This window comes from Pipra filicauda, unplaced genomic scaffold, assembly GCF_003945595.2.
Source record: "Pipra filicauda isolate LSUMZ 115617 unplaced genomic scaffold, ASM394559v2 scaffold6_size6359152_pilon, whole genome shotgun sequence".
In the NCBI taxonomy this organism is placed as follows: domain Eukaryota; kingdom Metazoa; phylum Chordata; class Aves; order Passeriformes; family Pipridae; genus Pipra; species Pipra filicauda.
Window position 1 is genome coordinate 5,445,959 of NW_024104865.1, and position 23,488 is coordinate 5,469,446.

Below are 23,488 nucleotides of genomic sequence, written 5' to 3' on the forward strand. Positions count from 1 at the left end.
AAACTTTGCTGTAGGTAGGTTCTCTCCTGTGGTCCCCCTTAGCTAGCAGATAACTGGTTTTCTTTGGATCTCTGCCCAGATAAGCTGTGAGTGTTGTATTTGTAGGTATCATAAATGACATTTTAGCAAATGAGTGATTATAGAATAATTAAGGTTGGAAGAGACCTTTAAGATTATCAAGTCCAACCATGAAATGCAGCAGACTTAAAGGTTTTGAAATTCCACTTTTTTTAATTTGTTTGTGTTTTGTTTTATGATTTGAAATCTGTATGTTAGAATTTTTGATGTGCAAACTTTAATGAAGGAAAAAAAACCTGGCACAAACATCAAACCCAGCAATTTTGACAATGACATTGATTTACTTATACTAGAACAAAAAATGACATTCTACTATGCTTCTTCATGAAATGGGAAAATTGTAGAATATTCCCTCACTTTTCTGTGTATTACTATGAACAGGATTGTGTTCTGCCAATAGTGCTATTGCAGCAGCCTTATTAAAAAGTGAGAAAATAACCACAGAAAAGTGTCAAGAAACAAGTGAGTCAGAGTTGCAGGCAGGCCATGAATTCTGTTCTCCTGAGTTCCTTTCAAGGGCCTACTCACCAGATCAGTCTTTTAAATCCTATGCCATGCTGAAGCTGTCTTCAGATTTTGTCTTCTCCACCATCTTGGTATTTTTTTGGAAGTTCATATTCTTTCATACCATTTCAGAAGCATTACTGCTGAGTAAAGTATCACAGTTTTTTCTCTTCTGAAAGATCAGACTTGGTTATAATTAAATTTGATGATGTTTATTGCTGACTTTCTCTAAAATCTGCCCATTTTATCACTGTTCCCAAAATCTTATTTCTTTCTAGCTTGCCCATCAGTGCATGAGGGAGGTACGTCGAGCCGCTATCCAAGCCCAGAAAAACTGTAAGGAAACTCTACCACGAGCGCGTCGTCTTACCAAGGAGATGCTTCTCTATTGGAAAAAGTATGAAAAGGTGGAAAAAGAACATCGCAAACGAGCTGAGAAGGAGGCTCTGGAGCAACGCAAGCTGGATGAGGAGATGAGAGAGGTACAGCAAAACCACAGATTGCTGATAATTAATCTACTGAGGAGACACAGAAGTGAAACGGATAATTTGAGTTACTAAATCCAGGCTGTGAAATTCAGTTATTTATTCAGTTTCAGCACTATTCCACATATTTCTTCTGCTGTCTTATTTTTCTTTACATAATTCTTCTAATAAGTGAGAGGTGATTAAAAAAAAACCTTCTGCTTAAATTCTTTACAAGTGAGTGAAATGGAGGAAGGAATTAGAGAAGCAGCGTGTGTCTCTCAGACATACATAGCTCAGTGTTAGTAAGGGCCAACCTTTTGTGATGGTTTGTACATGATTCTGGGTCCAGAAGGCAAGACACTTTTTCATTTACATTGACATGCATAACATAATTTAGATAGATTAGTTGTTGATATTTTAGTAGATGAAATTTTTTTCTTTATGTATTTTAAATATTAAATGCTTGTCCTGTTTTTTTTTCCCTTCATCTGTTTTTTGTAAATGCTGTTCTCTTAGGCAAAGAGGCAGCAGCGAAAACTTAACTTCCTGATCACACAAACTGAATTATATGCCCATTTTATGAGTCGTAAAAGAGATATTGGACATGATGGAATACAGGAGGAAATCCTACGCAAACTGGAAGACAGCTCTACCCAAAGGCAGATTGATATTGGTGGAGGGGTAGTGGTCAACATCACCCAAGAAGATTATGGTAAACGATTTGTCTACAGTCCTTTCTTTGCTTTCTTTTGAAATTTACTGTACCCTGGGTGTTAGTGTGCAAACTTAACAATTTCAGGCACAAAATCCTTCTGTGCAAGAAGGATTACACTACTGTAATTACTGGAATTTATGTGTGTGTTTATTTGGGTGGTTACTGCTGCAGAGCTCTGACATGGGTATGTTGTTTTCAGATAGTAACTATTACAAGGCCCAAGCTCTGAAGAACGCTGAGGATGCTTACCAGATTCATCAGGCCCGGGTATGTATTTTTTGGATCCATGAAGTATAAGAGAAAGCAAACTAATTGGTAGAGGCTAGAGAACCAAGATCTTTCACAGCAGCCAAGTCAAGTAGGTTTGTTTAGTCTTGGGTGCCAGATTTGAATTTCAAATTTCCACTGCCACTCTCTGTGCTAAACAAGTAGAAAGTCAGAATATAAAGATTTGGGCACAGGAACAGTCTCATTTTCTCTTAGTTTCTGGCAGGCATCCTTTGTCTTAATGGGAATTGTAAAGCATTTTACTATACAGTTTTTTGATAAGTTGAAATGTTCATCATCGTACGGATACTTTCCTGTTCCTGTTTAGACCAGATCATTTGATGAAGATGCAAAGGAGAGCCGGGCAGCTGCTTTGCGGGCTGCTAACAAGTCTGGTACTGGCTTTGGAGAGAGCTACAGTTTAGCAAACCCTTCTATCCGAGCAGGAGAAGATATTCCACAGCCTACCATTTTCAATGGAAAACTGAAAGGTTACCAACTGAAAGGCATGAATTGGCTGGCCAACCTCTATGAGCAGGTATCTCAATACATCTTGCAAATTTTTATAACTTCTAGGATTATTTAAGTCATTAGAGTAAACTTGGCCAAAAGAATGTACTGGTTTTAAAAGCAGACTGCATATAGTCAATCTTTAATGTCTTTAGAAGAAAGGAAAATATTATTTAGGCCACGTACCAGTAATCTTGAATATTTAGGAAATAACTGTGAATGAGACATTGAGTTCAGTATTCTTTTTGTGGTTTTTACAACTGTTTATCACTTAGAGCATACACTGAGGAGTCTTTTGCTGCTTGGATTTGCATACTGTTTCAGGCTTGGGTCAGCTGGTAAACTGCAGGCAATCTTGTCCTTGTGAGTGTGTCTAGTTCACAATATGATCGCAAAGTGCAGAGAGGCTAAGGGAAAAAATCAGACTGAGAGAAGAATGAAAATGCCTTTGAGATCAATTATCTCTCAGCAGCAGATTTAAGAGATGTTAAAGTGTGTCAGCGTTGTTACAGTGGGGCTGTTCCCACTAAATTCAGTGGCATCCATTCTGTTAGTCCTTTATGGATTAAAAGTAGTAAAGTGAAGGTGTTCATTTATGGATCTTTTGCAGGGCATCAATGGCATCCTGGCAGATGAAATGGGTCTGGGTAAAACAGTACAAAGTATTGCTCTCCTCGCACATCTGGCTGAGGTAGGTGGATTATAGCTTATTCCTGGGCAGTATGCTTGATAGAAGATGCATACTTTTCATATGTTGGAAATGAGTTCTAGATTATAAAGCTTCAGTGTTTTAAAAGTAATTTTACACTTTGTTTTCTAGTGGAACCTTTGAAATAGTTATGTGTATCTGTGTCTATATAAATAAAAACAAAATTTTCATTTATTCACAGGGTGATATCTTTTCACTTGCACTGCCTTGTGAGAGAACAAGTCATGCACTTGATGGTTCACTGGGTTTTACAGATCAGAGAGCCCAAATTCTGAGCTTCATGGCAATCAGCATGGACTTCCATATTTCAGTGGGGTTTTTTAGGAAGCATAGTGGTTCTTCTTTTCCAGGGCAGACAAGCAAAACAGAAAAAGAAAGCTTACATCTTCATGCAGAAATAAATAGATACATTTCTTAAAAAAAAAAAAGTCTTCTTTGCAATCCAGTCAGTTGCCTTATACAGGAGATATCAATGAAGTGATACTAAAAGCAGAATTAGCTGCACTAGTGACTAAATGAGAATTGCATGCATTTCTTTATGTTCCTTTTGGTACCAGTTCAGTGGTACTATTGGCCAAATACTGTAAGGGTGTGTAGAGCTGAAGGTTCTTGAGCTCATCTCAAGGAATAACAGATTAGCTTGTCTCCCTGTTGCACTGCAGCTTGAGATTTTTTGAAGGTTACACAGGGCTTTATTTTTTCTCTCCCTTACGTGGGCCAGCTTGTAACTGCTAATATACTAATGGATCAACTCAGTTATTCACCAGAGGGTATTGTAATGAGTGATGTGGTGGAGCAAAACTTTCCAATGCCCCCTGAAGTTCTTTTCCTCATCAAAATGACAGGGGCTGTTAGTAACGTGAAGGTGACAACTCTCAGAAACAAAGGAGTTTGTTCTGGGAACAACTTTGCTGTTATGAAATAAGTCTTAGTTAAACATTAGATCTGCTCTATTTGATTTTGTATCACCCTGCCGTGCTGGGACAGTTTTGCTATGTTGCACGTAGTTCCCTCTCATGTAGCCGCTGTCATTTAATAATTGTAAAGCTGTATCAAACCATCTCTATATCCCTTCCCCTCAATTAATTTTTTATGTGTGTGTTCCAGAGAGAGAACATCTGGGGACCGTTTTTAATAATTTCACCTGCTTCTACTCTGAACAACTGGCACCAGGAGTTTGCCAGATTTGTACCTAAATTTAAGGTAATAAGCATGTGCTAGGAAGTTCTTTCTGTTTTCTCAAGAGCAAACCATTTTGTTCTTCTGAGTTCTTTGTCACATCTGGGTATTTAATCACCTTGGAATTTGAAACTGTGTAACAAGCCCAATACTGATATTTTTTTCCATGATCCTGTTTTTTTCTGGAGTGTTCAATTATCTAAGACTTAAAAATGTTCTTACTTTAATCACATGATTTTCATTTTGCATCACCTTAAAGACAGCTTCTTGGTGAGAAATTGAAGCAGATCAGCAAGGGGATGTATAGTTTTAATGTGTGGGCCTGTCATCAGAAGCAGGAATAATATTTCAGTATTATATACTATCTTTAGGGTTAGAGCTGTATTTTCAGTCATTCATGTGAATTTGAGTCAGATAAAGATTGTATGTGAACAAACTCTAAACAGGTAAGAGGGAGACAAAATGCAGTTGTTATTACAGAAGAATAGGAGAACGATGGACATAACAGTCAGAAATCAAGAAAAAGGAAAGAGGTGAGGCACAGAGATAAGAACAAAAAGACTAGAGGAAAACAAATGGAGTTTTTCAGGTGTATTGTGAATGTGAAAACGTAGTAAGTTAGAAAGCAAGGAAACATCAGTTACTGAAAACCAAACTGCTTACCTGTTCTCCAGTGGAAAACATTGGAGTGTTGCAAAGGAAGATTTGAAAAGAAATGTTTACTGCTAAATAGTGCTGAAATTTTAGAATTAAAGATAGACAGATTAAAGATGTAGCTTGCAGTTACATCTGCATAGATGTTTAAGTATTTGAGTTGTTAATGTAGTAACATTTGATATGAAGAGGTCTTGATCGAGTGTTTTTTAAACATGTGATTTTCTTTCTTACAGAAAATAGTAGAAGATACTAGTTACAAGTAACTAGTATACCAGTGACATCAGGCTAATTGTTCAATTGTCTTGACTACTTAATAAAGTGTGGGAAAAAAACTTGGAAGTATTGCTATAAGTGATATTTGAACTCTTGATCTGCGGTAGGGCAATATTAAAGGACATACCTTTTACCAAATAGCTTGCTTTGGAGATCCCTGATGGGACTATGTGTTGGTTGTGGCGGTGTATAGTTTGAGGTATCTATATGAGGAGAAGTTGTGCTGGAACACAGTTCAGTACTGGATTATTTGAGTGACTTGTATTTTGGGATAATTTGGCATTACTGAGCCTTCAAATCAACTGATAAAGAAATACAAATACTTGTGTTATTGAAGAGGTGCTCAAAAGAAAAAAAATCATCTAAAAATAATTTATTCATGTACTTCCATAGCTCAAAATAATAGGGGCCCTTGATTAGAAACCTTTAGAGCAGTTGGCATTGTCTACTTTCTCTCGTTTCCTTTGATCAGTTCATTGTATAGAATAGGCAAGCAACTGTTTATTCTTTTTCCTTCCTGTGAATAAATTACAGAAAATGTTTAAAAAATGCCATCAGGATGCTTGGGAAAAGGTAATTTTCTGGTTTTTTGTTTTAAAACCCAACCTGTTTCCATCATTATATAGCTCTTAGGGTTTCTTGCATAATGATGTTTGCCTCATCTGTGGAACAGAACGTGTTTTAAAAAGAAGTTTTCTAAACTTATTGTCACATGTTTATAACTTTAATCAATCTTTTTCAACTACTTTTTTTTCTGCTTCTAATCATACAGAAGTGTGTAGCCAATTATGCTCGTAGTAAATTACAGTGAATTTATTTCTTCAGGTCCATGGCAGAATATGTAACCTAAAAAACAAATCATTTTTGATCAGTCTGATTTTTTTACAAGCATCCATATTTCACAACAGTATGAAGAATATTCAATTAAAAGCACTTTGGAACCTGTCAGTTGAAGTTACAAGACTTATCACCACCTCAGAAACCAGCATTCCTCCCTTTTGGTCTTTGCTGACTGTAGTCCTTCCATCAGACAGGAGATGGCAGTACAATGTTATTAACCAGTGACAGGAGTCAGCGCTCTGCAAAGATCTGTCCTCAGTAATAGGAGCCATGAAATTTTGAGCTATAAATGGTTTAACAAATTTCTCTGGCAGTAGTGCTTTCTTTTAAAATTCTTCCATTAAATATATCCAGGCCAGATGTTTTAACTTTATCTCAGGTTTTGGAGGTCAGTTCTGAAATAGAAAACCAACAAGACAATGGGAGATGTTAAACAGGACAACAAGCCCTCTAGTCCTCGAGGTTTAACTTTAGTAGCTGAGAGTAAACCTCTTTCTGCCATAAGCAAAGTATCATCTTTAATTTTTAGAAAAACCTGGCTAGAAGGTGTAACATGCTGCTGGGCATTTTCAGATTCTCAGCATAGCTTCATCAGGTCTCAAGTTGCTTGATACCTTTGCCTGGAATGCTCTGTTTGGAAGTATTTTTAAATGCTTTCTGATTTTTCTCTGCATTAAGAAAAATAATTTCTGTTTTTGTTGTTTTGCAGAAAGAGGTCTGTCTTTGTCATTTTGTAGAATACAGAGTATAAAATTCTGGAGCAGGTGTCTTTATTTGAAAGTAATGTCTTTCTATTCTTTTACTGTTCCAGGTGCTACCATACTGGGGAAATCCCCATGATAGAAAGGTGATCAGGAAGTTCTGGAGTCAGGTAATACCAGCATGACTTTGTGCAGAGTACACCAGAAACTGTTGCTAACGTCACCAAGCTAAACGATGTGTGGATACAGAGTTCAATTTCTTCATCCTTGTAGTAGCGCTTTCATTAAGATAATGAGGTAGAAGGCTTCCCTTGTGCTGAAGAGCAATTCATTGCAGTGTGGAGTTCAGCTAAAGAAACTAGAGCTCTGCTAATAAAGCAGGAAGTTTCAGTGTCAAGGACTGTTTATTCTGTTTGAGTAACCTAACTCAGGATGCCCTAATCCAGAATCCCTGCAGGCCTGTCAGATTGTCCCTGATTTAACAACAGAATTTTGTAGGGTTCAGTGCCCAGGTCTTGTCTCACACATTAAAAAGCATCTGAAATTGTTCAGGGACTAATCGGCTGAAGTCCAGGTCCACCAGTTGAATAACTGTGCTGTAATTAATTAAAAAAAGTCAGCTGGGGAAAATGCAGTAATAATGAGAAAAGATTGTAAAACAGAAGTCTGAAATTACAGTGAACTCTGGAAAATGTATTTACATTATGTGGATATTTGTTTCTCCCTTTGTGGTTATAGAAGACACTGTATACTCAGGATGCTCCTTTCCACGTGGTAATTACCAGTTATCAGCTGGTAGTACAGGATGTGAAGTATTTCCAGCGAGTGAAGTGGCAGTATATGGTTCTGGATGAAGCACAAGCACTCAAAAGTAGCTCCAGGTAATAAACTAACTGGAAACAAAATCTTCTCTCTGTATCAACCTGTTGTAGGAATATCAAGAGAACGCAAATTATCATGGGGATAGAAGTTAAAACTGACATACATGAGACCCTGTAGGTGTCTACCGTAGTTCAGTATCTGTATAACTCTTTGACACTGGATTGATCCGTTAGGGTTTCTGTATTTAGATTTTCCTTTTCCAAATATGTAAAGTGTAATTAAAAAGTAATTGTGAAGCAGAAGCATGTATGGAGTACAAGACAGTTAAACAAAACAGCGTGAAATACCATGTACTTTCTTTCCTGACTACTCACAGAATTCTTCCTGCTGAGTGGTCTGTAGTCTTTAGCATATATTGCTTATATTGGCTCCATTAAAAGTGTTTTGATTCCTTATTCAGTGGCACTTCCAGACATGAATGAAGGTCAGAACCCTGTGAAAACTGTTGGCTGCAATAAAGCCCAATCTGTGTCATAAGACTCTATGCCAGAAAGCTTTCTGTTTGTTTTCAAGTAATGGATTTGTCCCTCTTTACTTCTGTAATTGCTTTCCCATAACCTTTGTCCAAGTTGCCACTGTACAGAGTAAGTTCAAGACTGCTTTAGGTGCAGGCTCTTTCTGACCAAAGTCTGTCTCTTCAGCATTCTTTGGAAACCTCCCCTTTAAGAGGATTGTAATGTATAGCTCAGCACTCCTGCCACAGTAGCCCATACACAGGAATTCCTCTTGTAACATCTGAAAAATGCATGACATTCTGATTGAAAATAACGGTTTCTTTTGGGAAGCTAGTTATTCTGATTATGACATTTTATTAGTATCCAAGCATTTGCTTTAAAAATTAGCAAAAAGGTATTTAGATAAATTAAATAAACTGTGCATTTTTTTTCACATTTGCAAAAGGCTGCTTCTTCCCGTAGTTGTCTTTTGAAAGACTGGGAAACAGCTGTAATAGTTTTATCCAGTGACCTCCAAAAATCATTTGGGAAACTTATTGGAAGCAATTGGTCTTAAAAGACCTTATTTTCATATCCTTCTACAGGAGTTTTAATGGTTTTTCTTACTTTTATTTATCAGTGTTCGTTGGAAGATCCTACTGCAGTTCCAGTGTCGAAACAGATTGTTGCTGACTGGGACCCCAATCCAGAACACGATGGCTGAGGTATGTGGGAGCTCACAAGAGTGCACTTCTCTTTAAAACAAGAATACATACTAAATGTATGTGAGCTGCTGAGAAACCTGTTGTATTTGTGTGGTTGTGGGATTATGCTTGTAGCAAACCACTGGCAAACAAACATGGGATCATCTCTGGGAGGAAGAATTTGGAAACTTGCCACACATTCAAATAAAAATAAAACTAAAGATATCTGAAGTAATACCTGGATTACAGGATGAAATCTAATTCTAGTGACTTTTCCTTCTGTTGACTGTAGTAATTGTGCTGTGTTTCTCACTGCTTTCTGATGGGGTTTTGTTAAGTTGATATGTATGGCATTTTTCAGGGGAGGGGGGAAGAGAATGCAGCTGGCTTTTTGTTTCATTTTGCCATGTCACATGATCTAGTAAAGTGATCTTGCTCATGAAGAGCTGCAAGAGTTTGGGATCCCCAATTACCTTGTCCACAGTAGGATGACTTTTGCTGACCCAGTGTTTCCTCCTCTTCTTCAGCTGTGGGCCCTGCTGCATTTTATCATGCCAACGCTGTTTGATTCCCATGAAGAGTTCAATGAGTGGTTTTCTAAGGACATAGAGAGCCATGCAGAGAACAAATCTGCCATTGATGAGAGTGAGTGCAGTGTGTAACTCTTGTTATTTTTATATTAAAAATCTGTTGCCTTTTCCAACTAATAATGAATAAACTTTCTCATTTTTTATATGAGAAACGACATCTAAAGTAGAGGGTGCATAATGGGATTGAAATATTACTGGACTGTTGTCCATAGTTTATGTCAAAGTTTGTGTTTCTGATTATAATGTAGCATGTGTAATGAATAAAAAAACATGTAGTGAAAATGTTGATTTGCTACTTGTCTTCAGCCCTTCTCCATACCAAGCACAGAAGAATAAATATATTAAGTAATTTTAAGTTTCTACAGAGCACATTATCTTGGAGATCTCCTGATTGTGTTACAAGCTCTAGACATAATGTGACACAAAGCACTAAATATCTTTTGAGCTCCAGAAGAAAAGCATAAAAATTCTTAAAAAAAAAAAATCTTCTCAGTAAATTTTAGGCGATAGTTATGTAGGACAATCTAGTTAGGTAAAACAGCTGGTTTGTGATTCTAATAGAACACAGTGCAGCTGAGAACTTGTCACAAAAATAAGGTTTTAAGAATTTTCAAGCTCCCAGAACTTTGTTTTTACAAAGATTATTGTAAAAGACTGCAGTTGTCTGTCAATGCAGTATAACCTGTTGTTGTGATGCTATAATCTGGGGGGAGCAAAACTTAAAATTGTAATGATCTCTTTGCATGAATTAGCAATGGCTCATCAGAAACTTTCTTCTTCAGTAACAGTGGGTGATAAATGTAAGCCCATATTGTTCAGCCCAGAGGATATATGGAGAGTATAAAGGGCTTTAGAAGTTCATTCTTTGAAGCAAATATTTAGATTCCTAGGCTAAACACTGTAGCACAGCACTCGCTTAAGAAAAATCAACAGAGAAATACTCAACTCTATGCTTTAAGAACTCATCTGGGGGGTAGTGGCTGAGCAGTAAGGGACTTAATTTGTGATAAAACACCATATAATTTTCTTCCGTAGTGAGGTAAATGTTCCTTCTTTCCTCTTCCTTGTATTTCAGACCAGCTATCCCGCTTACACATGATCCTGAAGCCTTTCATGTTGAGAAGAATCAAGAAGGATGTGGAAAATGAATTGTCAGATAAGGTGAGAAAAAGTATTTATCTGGAGTGAGTATCATAAGTGTATTGCCATAGCTCTAATCTGGTTTTGTCAGTCTGCATACCTGAAATTTGATTGTAGACTTTTCACAGACCTTCAGTTTCTGGCACCACATCTCAGCATTGTCATTAGATGTGAAAATAATGAATAAACTTTTCTTACCGATTTTGTTAACAATTACAAGCCAAAGACCTTTAAGCCTGATTAAGTTGACAGAAATATCACTAATGGCAGTGAAGGAGATTGATACAGCAATGATTGGATGATAAAATGTTTCCAGTTGCCTTTGTGAAGGATTTGGCATGGGTTTAGGATTTTTTTGCTTGCCTGTACAGAGTGAGAAATACGTTGTGGCAACATCATACTCTTCTCTCTTGTTAGTCTTTTAATTTCACATGCATATTAGCAATACTTGGATGATCTTGTGGTTAACAGTCCCCTGGTTTTGGGACCCTTGGCTAAGAGACATCTACTTTCTTCTGATGTGATTATTCATTTCAATGGACTTCCACAGACACTGTTGTTATGCTTCTGACACTCCTTATCATGGGCTCTCAGAGGGTAGCATTTTAACCCTAGGATAGTAAAACTGAAGTCAGATTTAGAACTAATCAGCTGCAGGTGCAGTGGTTTCCCAGCTTCTTAAGAATCTATCCGTTCACTTAGTTGTGTTCACATACTTTTAAAGGTCTGTCTCCCACATTATTACCCAGGCCTTCCAAAACACACTTATTGATTAAGTCCTTCCTGGGTTGGGTCCTGAAATACAGATCTGAATGCAACTGCCCATAAAAGTATTTTTTGAGAAAGTTATTCTTTCCTCAAGATGCATTTCTCTCAGCTTCACGTGTACCGATATACCGATCTATCTTCATTGCAGACAGAAAAGGCTAAATGTTCATTATCATTTTGCAGATTGAAATTCTTATGTACTGCCAGCAGACAAGTCGACAGAAGCTCTTGTACCAAGCTCTGAAAAATAAAATCTCTATTGATGACCTCCTGCAATCATCAATGGGCACTACTCAGCAAGCACAGACCACCACTAGTAGTCTCATGAATCTAGTCATGCAGTTCAGGAAGGTAAGGCTATTTTAATTAATAACTTTTGAAAAGTATAATCATTCATTAGCACAGAAATAAAATATGGTTTCTAGAAAACACCATATAAAAAAATTCTGGGAATGGCAAGCCAATTTGCTTGCAGTTCAGTTGCCTTTCGGGTGTAGTGTAGCATGATGTTTGGAGTAGAAGAGCTTTAGCCAAATGGTGCATGCAGCTGCTATCTGGTTTGGTTACAAATTGATTGTTGAAGAAAGCTATTCACTTGGGAAGAAGAGGCAATACCATTAAATGAATAGGGAAAGATATGATACCCTATGCAAATCTGAGCAGATATACTAAAATAGTCATGCAACATTAATCAGTACTAAAGTTTTAGTGATCAATAGTCATAGTTGATTTGGGATGTAAATGCTGCATTGGACTAAATAGTTGCTCTCAGCATTTGACATACTCTCTTTCTGACAGGTGTGCAATCACCCAGAGCTGTTTGAAAGACAAGAAACTTGGTCTCCATTTCACATCTTCCTAAAGCCATACCAGATTTCCAAGTTCATCTACCGTCATGGACAGATCAGGGTCTTTAACCACTCACGGGACAGGCAAGCTTATTCCACTTACTGTCCAGTTTAGCGTATTTAGTATTATTACTTAGACTTATTTTAGCTTTGTAAGTGCTAATTAACTCCCTTACCTGATGTATTTAAATAACATTGGCTGAGCAGCTCATTCCTAGTTTTCTTTTGGTCATTCAGCTGTTAAACATCTGATACTGATACTCTATTTTGGTGGAATCCTAATCATAGAATATCCCTTTGATTGAATAAGAAAGCCAGGAAAAAGAATTTAGAGTTGTTGCTGATGATATGTAATAGAATTAAGTTTTAAAAGAATTCTTAAAACCTAAAAAACCCACTTGATTTCTCTTTGGTGAGTTTTTACGTGCAAGGAAGCTGTCAGTATCTGTCTGTTCTGAGATGCTGTATATATCATGAGCATCTGCTAGTGCCATGACAGCTTTTAATGATTACCTTGGATGAACAGAATCTGCCCAAGTGCAGTTTGCTATTCTTGCCAATTGTGGCAGTTCTTGATTTTGTTTGTTTGTATTCAGTTATGAGAAATGCTCGGGAAGGAGATCAGAAATATACATGTGAAGATCAGGCTAGCTGTTCTAAAACGTATAATGCAGTTCCAGAACAATGGTGTGTCTCAGTGTCAAATAAGCAGCAGTGCATGTAGACTGATGATACTTTTCTCCTACGACCGTGCAATTCCAGGTACTGAGAGCACTAAAATACCTACAGTGAAGAAGCAAATGGTTACTCTGTATCTTCTGCTGATTGTGTGATTGAACATTTTATGTATTAACACCTTCTCAGTGATCTTGTTTGGTTTTGTTTCTTTCATTTTCAGGTGGTTACGGGTTTTACTTTCGCCATTTGCACCAGACCACATACAGCAGTCTCTCTTCCATAGGAAGGGTAGGTTTACAGTCTCAGGAAGCAAGTTGGGTTGCACACTGGTGTGTGATGTTCTAATATGTCTTATTCAGGGAGAGGGACTGAGAGGCCAGATTAGTTAGTCCTCTGAGATAATCTAATCAGAACTTGTTATAATTTTGCTAGCCTTTGTGCTTGTACATATAGTTCCTCACTGATGGAAAACAGATGAAAAAATAATCTGTGGACAACTTGTCATTTAGTTACTGCTTAATCCTACTGCAGTATCTTGTTCAATTCAGTCTGTCTTGTTTTAACTTTCTTCAAGAGATTAGTGCTGTGAATTTTTCACGGATTCAATTTTGAAAAATCTTGGATTCATTTCAGTACGTTCTGTGTTGTACCTTAAATGGCCAACTTCTCTTTCAACTAAAAAGTGGATGAGATGCAAGTGACCCAGGATCTATCAAAGAGCAAAAATCCCACATGAGCTGCTCATATTGACAGATACAATTTATCATTTTAGATAATTGAATATTTTTGCTAAAAGAGCCAATTAGATCACTCAGGCTACTGAGTTTTTACTGTACAAAAAGAGTAAAAACCAGGAGAGATATCAGCTGCATTGCTATGCTGAAATCTGTTAGCATGGACCTATTCAGCTGTGCAAACCCCTTTACAAGTAAGAAGAACCAGATGCAGCTACAGGAGCCTGTACTTCTCTGTAACTTTCTAACTTCTGTATTTCTTGCTGATTATTCTGGTTTCTGTTTGTTTTGGTATTTATAACAGGCTTTTTCTTGGAGACCCTTTTTGGCATACCATGAAAGGAAAATAATCTTGGGAATATAATTTTTGTATAAATGTTAAAAAAATTAAAATATATGGATGGTATTGGGGCTATGCAGTGCACATGGGTGGGGCTGAAAAGCTTTCCTCTACCAATTCCTGCATCTCCTTGCGATGCATTTGACTGGATGGATGAGAGGAAGCATGTGAGGCAGACATCCTGAGGTACACGTGTTCTGGTCAGCTGTCGGGCAGATACATGTTCAAATTTGCAAACATGCATGCTACCTGTTGATTCTTACTAAGTGAAACATATGTCCTTACTGGCTGCAGTTGGGTCTAGAATGCATTTCTCTTTTTTGGTAAATGCCCTTCTCTTACCCAAACTGGAAAATGAACTGGAATGTGGAGTCAGGTGAATTGAATTTTCAGTATTTCTAAGAGATGGAGATTAAATTAGGATCACCTGTTCATGCACCTAGATTTGTCATGTGTCAGAGAATGTGCATCTTGAATTCATGAAGTAAGTTTATTGTTTTCAGCTATGAGTGTCTGTGAAATGTGTTTGCCTAACTTCAGTATTTCTGTGATGTAGGCATCAATGAAGAAAGCTGTTTTTCTTTCCTCCGGTTTATTGATGTCTCTCCAGCAGAAATGGCAAATCTTATGAATCAGGGACATTTAGCCAGGTGAGGACAACTTCTCACCCCCCCATCTTTTTTCCCCCCTCTTTTTGTAATTACAAATAATACAAGTGATGTCGGAAGCATCTCTCTGTAAACCTGCATTTTCGATGTCTCCTAATATTATCATTTGTCTATCATTATCTAATACTAGAGCAACTTTTAGAGTGTTCCTCTGGGTATCGGGCACCAATTATGCAATGCAATTTTTATGCCTCTGTCAAAAGAAAACCTGTATTAACAAAGATTTGACATTGTAAATACACAAGATGGTGAAAGGGCAATGGGAGACTTTGCTTAGGATCACACTGTAGGCTGCTGGCGTTATCGAGTGCAAAATCCAGACTTCTGAAGGCCGGTTTATTGCAGTGCTTACGAGTTGCACTTGAGTGTACATTTTAAACACAAGTGGAATAAGCTTGTGTTGTTATAGTTGTTCTTCAGCTCTGAGCCATGTTGTCTACTTTCCACATCTTGTTTTTAGTATGGAATGGAATTCTGAGGTGTAGGCTTAAACTATGTGTTTATAGCATCATTAACTGTTTTATCTTGGAAGGGGAGGTGATCTGTTTAAGTTATAGTGTACTCTGTAATGGACTCTGAGTGTAGTTAGGTAATGGCTGTAAGAAATTTGAGATTGAAAGCTAGTCTTTATTAATAAATAGAGATGTTTTGCTTAGAGCTTTGTAAGTGTAATATTCTTTTATTGTTCTGGTTGTTTTGGATTACTGTTTCTTGACTGCATTTCAATAACAATACAGATTTCTCTTGATGTATCTGAATGGTCTTTAAGATAAATTCTGCATTCGTTACACCATGTTGTTGTGAATAATTTGTATATCGAGCAATTTACAGAGAAACCATAGTGCAATTTTAAATAGTAGTGGCTAACTCGGGCTTGACCCTTTCAGAAGAAGTGCTTCAAAGTGTATCCTGATTTAATCCCTTAGATTCAGTTAAGCCACCTTAGAAAAAATTAAGAGTAATATAATTAGAAGATGTCTAGCAAAAATTACTCTCTCTAAGTAAGGACACTGTAAGCCTGAAATTCTGAAAAGAACCCATTTCTGTCAAATAGAGTTATGTTGTAAATATACTCAAGCCTTTCTTTCACAAAGCGGTGAATGCATCTGCTGTGTTTTGTTTCAGATGGTTAGCTCTTTTCCTGTCTCTGAAAGCATCGTACAGGCTCCATCACATGCGCTTCTGGATGGAGACAGAAGAGGAGAAAGAGCAGGGGTCATGTTTTCTGAGGAACAGGGATTTCTTACTTGATGTAAATTTTCCACTGTCTTTCCCTAACTTGCACAGCTGCACTTTGCTGCAGGTAAGCAAAATTTCTGTGATTTAGAGACAGTAGCAAATCCTCACGAGTGAGAAATGATGAAAACTTTTCTATCCTTATAAAACAGGGAAAACAAATTTGGAAATACGATGACTTTTTTGTCTGCTTCATTAGATATAGTTAATGGACTTCAGAGTGCTGAACAGAAAAATAGTTTAACTGCTGTCTCGCTCCCATGTGGTGATACATTTCAAAACTTGCTGTAATAAATAAATCAGTTGAATTAGAAGACTTAAAAATATTACTGGAGCAACAGAACTAGACTTCTGATTTGTCAGGGATGAATTCTAAATATAAGCCTAAAGTTTTGTAGTGTTTTTCTACGTGTAGGGTGCTCATTTTCTGACTGAAACTACTCTTTTCTTGTCAAACTCAGCACATGATTGCAGCAACTGAGAAAAATAGAGGAGGCTGGCAGTGCTTTAGAGTTGGTGGACAAGCACCGTAGTGGTGTATTTCTACTTTAAAATTTGCTTCTGCTGCTGTCTGGTAGACTCCAGATGTATTCAACTTACTGTGTAGTGGAAGATCATTTTTGCTAATCTCTTACCTGGGATATGTGTGAAGATTTTGTCTTTTTATGACTAAATTGCAGTTGATTTCCTGAGTTAGGTTATAGCTCCATTGATTCAGTTCACTGGGAAGTAAGTTCACGAAAGTGCTAGCATAGAGTCAGGAAAGCATCTAGGGCAGTTAGCAGATATGCAGTAAAAAAATCTTTTCTGAAACAGTGAGATCGTGCCAAATTTCTCTAGGGAATATTGCTTCTGCTCATGAGTGTGGAAGGGGAAAGGAGATAGCCAGAATTCAATTGAATATTGTGCAAAGGAAGTTGAAATTGAAGACGCATAAGCAGTAGGAAAGCAACCTTGGACTTGGTGTCATGTTTTGCAGCGTTAACAGCAAAGCCAACAAAATGAGTCCTGGTTACCAAACAAAGAGCAAGCTAGCAGTTAACTCTGGCTGTGCTGGTGTTTCAATTCTGCATTTCCATACCTAGCTTCATAAAATGTCTATGCTATATGGATTTGCTTTCAGTTAGTTTTTTTGAGATTACATTCAGCTGTTTCTGTAGTGAATGTGTGATGCTTACTTCTGAGATATACTGTAGCTCTGTCCTCTCATTGGTGTGGTTAAGGAAAATTTGTGTGATGTCATAAGTGTGGCAACCTAACAATAAATAAGTAGAAGATGGTAGAAATTGTGTGCACTTACAGAAGATAGCATTCATTTTTACATATGTAGAAAGGCAATCTAGATCCTTACACAGCCTTTGGATTAGTGTGTATAAATATCAAAATAAAAGTCATTAAATTTTCTAAAGGACAGAAGATGGGTTAAGATTACAGATACTAAATACAAGGCATGGAATATGCATGTGTAGGTTTTAATATTAACAAGTAAATGTAAAGCATTTGGATAGGCTACAAACCCTCCTATACCACAGCCTGGCCAGATTTAAACATGAATTTGGTTTCTCCAAATAATTTCTGTTCTTTGAAGATATCATTCCTCGTGTCTCAGGGAGTCCCAGTGCTGCGACTGTGTGTAGCTAATCACTGTTGTAATACATTCTACACAGAAAACAGCCAGCTGAGGAGCAGAGTTCATCAGTGTGTGCAATACTGTGCATTTGTGATAACCCCACTAAATCTAAAGGGAGTGTAGCCCTACAGTTATGACAGTTTCTTTAGAGCTGTTTTCTAACCTGCATGTTAGATAAATTGCCACCTGAAGTCACTTCAAAATAAGCTATGTTTGCAGACTTTTGTTTGCACAGCTTACGTTTAGAACACCTTAAAAAAACGGGGGGGTAGATAGCACAAAACCAAAAGGACAGTTGAAAAACAAACTGCCCTTAACATGCCTGTCTTTTAGTACCACACATTATCATGAGTGAAAATGAACTAACTCTTTTAAATTTAGTATGAACTAACTCTTCTTAGTTTAAGAAACTTTTGATGTAAAACTTCCCAAGGGTTCCCCTGAGGCTTCATAAGATAGTAACATGTAAGGATTGGGGAGGGTGAGAAAAGAGGAAAAAGGAAATGGTATAAATCTGGAAAGGCTTTTCTTAACCGCTCAGATCAGCATTTCCGATGTAAGAGACAAACTAAGTAGAAAAAACCCCACATTTATTTTTAATGGATATTTCCAAAATTGAGGTAACATCTGTCTAAAGACAGTATGAATTTCTTCATGTAAACACAGAAATCCCTCTCATTGTGAGGAATCTTCATTCCCATTGCTCAGCACCTCCATACCTTGTGTATTAGCTTATATACCTTAAATCAATATAAAATCTGCTCTGTTCAGGTGAACTCGTCTCTCCTTTGCTTTCCTAATTTCTGTTAAGAAATTAGGAATGTTAATGGGCTTAAGATGCTGATAGCATGCCCCACATTATGTTTGCAATATATGAGAGCCTCTTTCAACAGTTTCTTTGGATTGCGTAGTTTTAGTAGGTGTTTACATTCTTGGTTTTTAATAATCCTGCTCTTTAGTTCTTGGCTTTATTGTACTAAGGTATATGATCCGTTTCAGAGCTGTGACTGTGTTCAGTTCTGTAACCTTACGCAGTCTTTTCCATGTATGACTGATAGGAAGCGGGTTTCCACTGTCCCTGTTATATCTGGTGACTGCTCTATTCATGAATACTTAGCAGGTGCATATGTTTGAATTCGAGGGATGTTTCTTATGTGACCTGCTCGTAATTTGTATACAGAAATCTGGTGCTCAAAGCCGGATAATTGCCTAGGTACAAGTATTTTTCTCATATTTTGGATACCTTCTTGGAAGTTTTCCTTTATGCTTCTTCCTGGGTACTTCAGTTGGACCAAAGCCATCTTTGATGGGTCTTTGATGTTGCCTTCCAAAAGAGAATTAAGTAACAAACTTGCATAGGTTTGGAATTACAGTTTGTTAACTTCCTCTCTGTCCATTTCTTGTGTTTTCACTTTCCAGGAAATAGTTACCAAACCCCTCTAGTGATGAGAGTCACAATCAGTATGCCAGTGCTTGCTGTCGTTAGATTTACTGGAAAGCTCTTGTGACTCCATGCAATGCTGATTCCTCTTCATAAATCACCTTGTACCCCAGTGTGTGGTCCAGGGGTGGGAAAGAGAGGGACTTTGAGCTAACGCAGTTGTTCTGGGTCTGTCTAGTAGCCTGCTATTGCTGTGTCAGTCTTCCCCTTGGACTCTTACTGTCATTTCTCTACTCCCAGATATTGAATCCTGCCTGTGCTGATGTGAGCATGCACTATTACATCCTCGTATGAGCCAACTGCAGTAAACTTTGTATTTTCATGTCTGTTGAATTTATTTTATTAGATGCGTAGCTAAATAGACTTCTGAAGATGTGTGACAGGAGACAAAACTAGCACAAGAAGTAGCACAAATATACCATGAGGAAGGACTTGTCCTTTTCAGCAGCAGTTGTGGTGATTTGTTTCCACCGTTTCTGGTCCTCACATGAGTAAGCCAGAGTTCACATCTGTTGTCCACAGCTACATACTCCAGCCTTGTGATTCCCACTCTGTTGTTTCAGCACACCGCCTGTTTTACCAGGTGATGAAATACATCACAAAACTCACTTGGAGTGGAGACACAGTGGTTTGTTTTCATCTTGATCAGCATCTTAATGAGTACAGACAGCTAGGCCAACAAGAAGGGGCTCTGGAGGGACAGGAATAAACATGTGAAGCAGTTGTTGCTCAAGCCAGTGTTACTGATAAAGAATTGCCAGCTAAGTAAGAGCATGTTTTTGGTCTGTTTTTGGGATCACTTCACATTATCCAGTGTGGCCCAAGCTTTGACCTGTGCTTTTTAGCACTGCTGAGTATCAGTGAAAGGCTACTGTCAGCTCTTTCTGCTCTCGCCTTTTATATAGAGGAGCAGATGTTCGGTGAGTATGAACTTAATTTGTGCCAGCTCCAGACCATAAGTCACACTGGCAGCAGCTGAAGGACGTGCTTATGTGCTAGGCTTGACTCTAGCATGTATGTACAGTAAGACTACTTTTCTCACTTGTCAGCAGGTTCCAAATGATACATGCTAGCCATCTGCATCTTGCCCAGTGAATCTACATCTGGAAATAAAAAGACCCCAGAATGCCTTATCCATAGTAGACTCCTACTGTGGATGTTTTCTAGCATTTTTTGACATGTATAGAAATGTGTATATCCGGGGTATGACATGGCATACAAGGACTGTGCCTCTATCATGTACCCAGATGTTTAGAACTTCAAACACTGGGATTTTAGAATATTGGGAAGCTCTGTAAAGTAAAAGTAGCATGCAATTAATTTTGGTTCATTAGGAACTGGGGCAGCCAAAGCTTTAGATCCTGTTTACCCTTTACTTAAGTGAACTGCTAGAATTTCCAGGAGGGCACATCCTGTGATCCTATGGCAGTGGATGCTTAATGCATCTAAAATTATTGCTTGTTACCTATTGTAGCAGAATAATGGTCTGCATACTATAGGAAACAATTATCATGGCTAGGCTTCGCAAACAAAGATTTGGGGAGGGCTCTACCCACGTTTGTTACAAGTGCGCTGGTGACTAAAAAGGCCAATACGAGATAGACACGTCCGGTTGCAAAAGGCACAGCAGAAAGACTCCTTAGGTGGTATATTCTGCAAGACATGATTCTTTCTGCGTTGTCTTTTCTCCTCAAGAGTGACCCTGCGTGCGTTCTCAAATGAAGCAGCAGCGTTATAGATGGTGTGTCTCCAGACCTCCCGATTGGAGGCCAGAGTAGACCAGTTACGTTGATCAATATGGCCAAGGCTGAGATGTTGTTTCAGGGAATCCTTGTATCTTCCCTTTGGGGCTCCTCTCATGCGGCAGCCAGTGGCAAGTTCACCGTAAAGCAAGATCTCAGGGAGGCGGTGGTCCTTCATCCTGGAGACGTGCCCTGCCCATCGCAGCTGTGTTCTCATCAACATGGCCTCAATACTTGTGACTGCTGCTTGTTCTAGAACAGACGTGATAGTCACATAATCTGACCAGTGGATGTTTAGGCTTGTATGGAGGAGTTGATGGAAGCGTTCTAGGAGTCACAGGTGGTGGCGGTAGATGACCCATGATTTGGAACCATATGAAAGAGTAGACAGCACTATGGCTCTGTAAACACTGATCTTTGTACTTTTCTTCAGGTGTTTATTTCGCCAAACTCTTTTATGGAGTTTTCTGAAGGCATTATATGCCTTTGCTAACCTGTTGTCTATCTCTCCATCAATCTTACCATCCAGGGAGTGAGGTTACTTAGGTAATTAAAGTGGTGGACTGATTTGAGCTCTGATTCGCCAATGGTGATATGGGGATGATGGAAGACTTCCTGAGGTGCAGGTTGATAGAGAATTTCTGTCTTCTTTAAACTGACTTCCAACCTAAAAAGCTCAGCAGTGTCTGCAAAGCAGGATGTTAAAACGCTGCAAAGCTACTTCTGTGTGGGCGACGAGGGCAGCATCATCAGCATAAAGCAGCTCCCGAACAGGACCTATTAAGGTCTTAATAGGAAACAATTAAATGTAACAATATATAACCGTTGGCCTCTATGAATATAGGAAGAGCCAGAATAAAAACTAAGTGGCAAAAATGGCTTAATCTATAAGCAATTTATTTCATTTATGCAAATATTTACAATAAAAAAGGAAATATAACTGACGCAAGCAAAGAAAATGTAATTTTTTGTTATTTTGTTGTGTACAGTTGAGCATCTTCAAAGAGCTCTCTTTAAACTGCACTGTCATCTCAGTGACCCCACTTCTGAGTCAATATATTTTTCTGTATGAAAAGGACACTGATATAATTGTGACAAATTGCAGGTTTTACACATGGTTATGTTCATGTGTGTGAGTAACCATGTTAGCACCTTGAAAGTCTTCAGTATAAAATTTAGAGCCCTTTTACACAGGAAAGAAAGAAAGAAAAGGTTGGAAAAGATTTCAGTCTAAATGTACCAGTCCAGCCGCATTTAGATTCTTTTTTTTTTTCTCTGCAAAATTTCATTTTGATTCAGAACAGATAAATGAGTAGCTAGAAAACAGCTTGAGGGTCAGACCTACTAGAATATTCCTGTACTCCCTTCATTAGAAAAACTAAGGTCCAAAGGTTCAAAGAAGGAAAAATTTGTTTCTTGTTCTAGCTGAACATAAAGACAAGTATTGATATGAGCTATTCTGATTTCAGCCATTTCAGGATTTGGGTGTTCTGACAATTACACAAAAATCCTATACATTGTCACTGCAGATGATGTGTAGAGTGTTCTTTTTTCAAAGAGAAATATATAGTGAATGTCCTTTGTCTTCCTCATGGGTGGGTACAAAGTTTAAATGCAGTATTTCTTTATAGACGCTGTAACTTCTTAATTTTAATTTTGTTTCAGAACCTTGTGTTCAGCAGCCACTGTAAAGCAGTTACTGGCTATTCAGACCATGTCATATATAGAAGGAAATCAGCTACCTCATGTGTACAATGCTGCCAGGTGACTGAGCTGCCGTCCTTCCTGTGCATAGCCAGTCCACGGGTAAGTCCAAGTTAAGTTGTAAATTATGTATTTTCTATTGTGTTTTCAATCTTGTTAGAGTTGTGTCTTAGGAAAAGAATGATCTATTACTTTCTTTTGGTTTAGTAAAATTGTTGTGAGGATATCCTTTTGCTACTGTATTCAATAGTGGATTTTTTCGTAGGGGAAGTGACTGGAATGTGTACTGAAGAGAAAAGGAAAGTTGTATGATGCACCCAACAGGAGTTGTTCTGAGATACAGAGATTTCACTTTCTCTCCTAATACGAAAGCAGTAACATTACAAAGAGATTGTTAAGTAAATTATTCCCCAGTAATCCAAGGGAGAGATTTAGTAATGATATGAACAGAATGAGGTGATTGGTGAACTCTGATGGCCGAAGTGGGCAGAGGAGCAATGCTTTTTTGGAAAGGATGTTTGTTTTCTCTCATTGTGTCAGCTTATGCTCCAAAAAGGAAACACCAAATTGCAATATATCAGGATTACTCAAGTTGGCATTTTTCTAAGTCTTTTGCATGTGAAGTGGTACTGCTTAGGGTTGTCCATCATCTAGTAAGTGAATTTTGAAATTAATTTAGCTGAAGTTTCCTAGGCTGACACAAGAGACCTTCATAAGCCTATGGCTATTGTATTCCGTGCTGTTGAATGTTGACAAAGCTGGACAAAATGTACTATTATTACCAGATCATCCAGATGTTGTATTCCTTAGTCACTATTGAAGGTACTCCTGTAGGCATCATCAAATGATGTGCAGTTATACTTTCACATCTGGAGATGAGTGGATGGCAAGTAGGACGTTGTGTTTCTTGCCTACATGCAGCTGCTCAATATGAATTCATCTGTGCCAACAGCTCTAGGGGCCAAGAATCCAACTGAACTGCTCAAAGTCAAATACCATCTCCCAGTTACAACATACTGCCTGGTTTGAGAACAACAGGTTATTCTGAG

The 23,488-nt window shown here is 38.0% G+C and overlaps 1 protein-coding gene across 1 annotated transcript in view; it reads left to right on the forward strand.

Moving 5' to 3' along the window:
* Positions 1-23,488, forward strand: part of INO80 (INO80 complex ATPase subunit) — a 68,079-nt gene that overhangs the window by 18,717 nt on the left and 25,874 nt on the right. Inside the window, exons 9-25 of the mRNA XM_027750218.2 lie at positions 861-1,064; positions 1,566-1,761; positions 1,964-2,031; positions 2,360-2,569; positions 3,152-3,232; positions 4,358-4,453; positions 7,011-7,070; positions 7,639-7,781; positions 8,857-8,941; positions 9,448-9,565; positions 10,586-10,671; positions 11,602-11,769; positions 12,217-12,350; positions 13,165-13,232; positions 14,575-14,668; positions 15,812-15,989; positions 22,401-22,541. Of these exons, the coding sequence (XP_027606019.2) occupies positions 861-1,064; positions 1,566-1,761; positions 1,964-2,031; positions 2,360-2,569; positions 3,152-3,232; positions 4,358-4,453; positions 7,011-7,070; positions 7,639-7,781; positions 8,857-8,941; positions 9,448-9,565; positions 10,586-10,671; positions 11,602-11,769; positions 12,217-12,350; positions 13,165-13,232; positions 14,575-14,668; positions 15,812-15,989; positions 22,401-22,541 (2,130 nt within the window). The remainder of the gene's footprint in view (positions 1-860; positions 1,065-1,565; positions 1,762-1,963; positions 2,032-2,359; positions 2,570-3,151; positions 3,233-4,357; positions 4,454-7,010; positions 7,071-7,638; positions 7,782-8,856; positions 8,942-9,447; positions 9,566-10,585; positions 10,672-11,601; positions 11,770-12,216; positions 12,351-13,164; positions 13,233-14,574; positions 14,669-15,811; positions 15,990-22,400; positions 22,542-23,488) is intronic.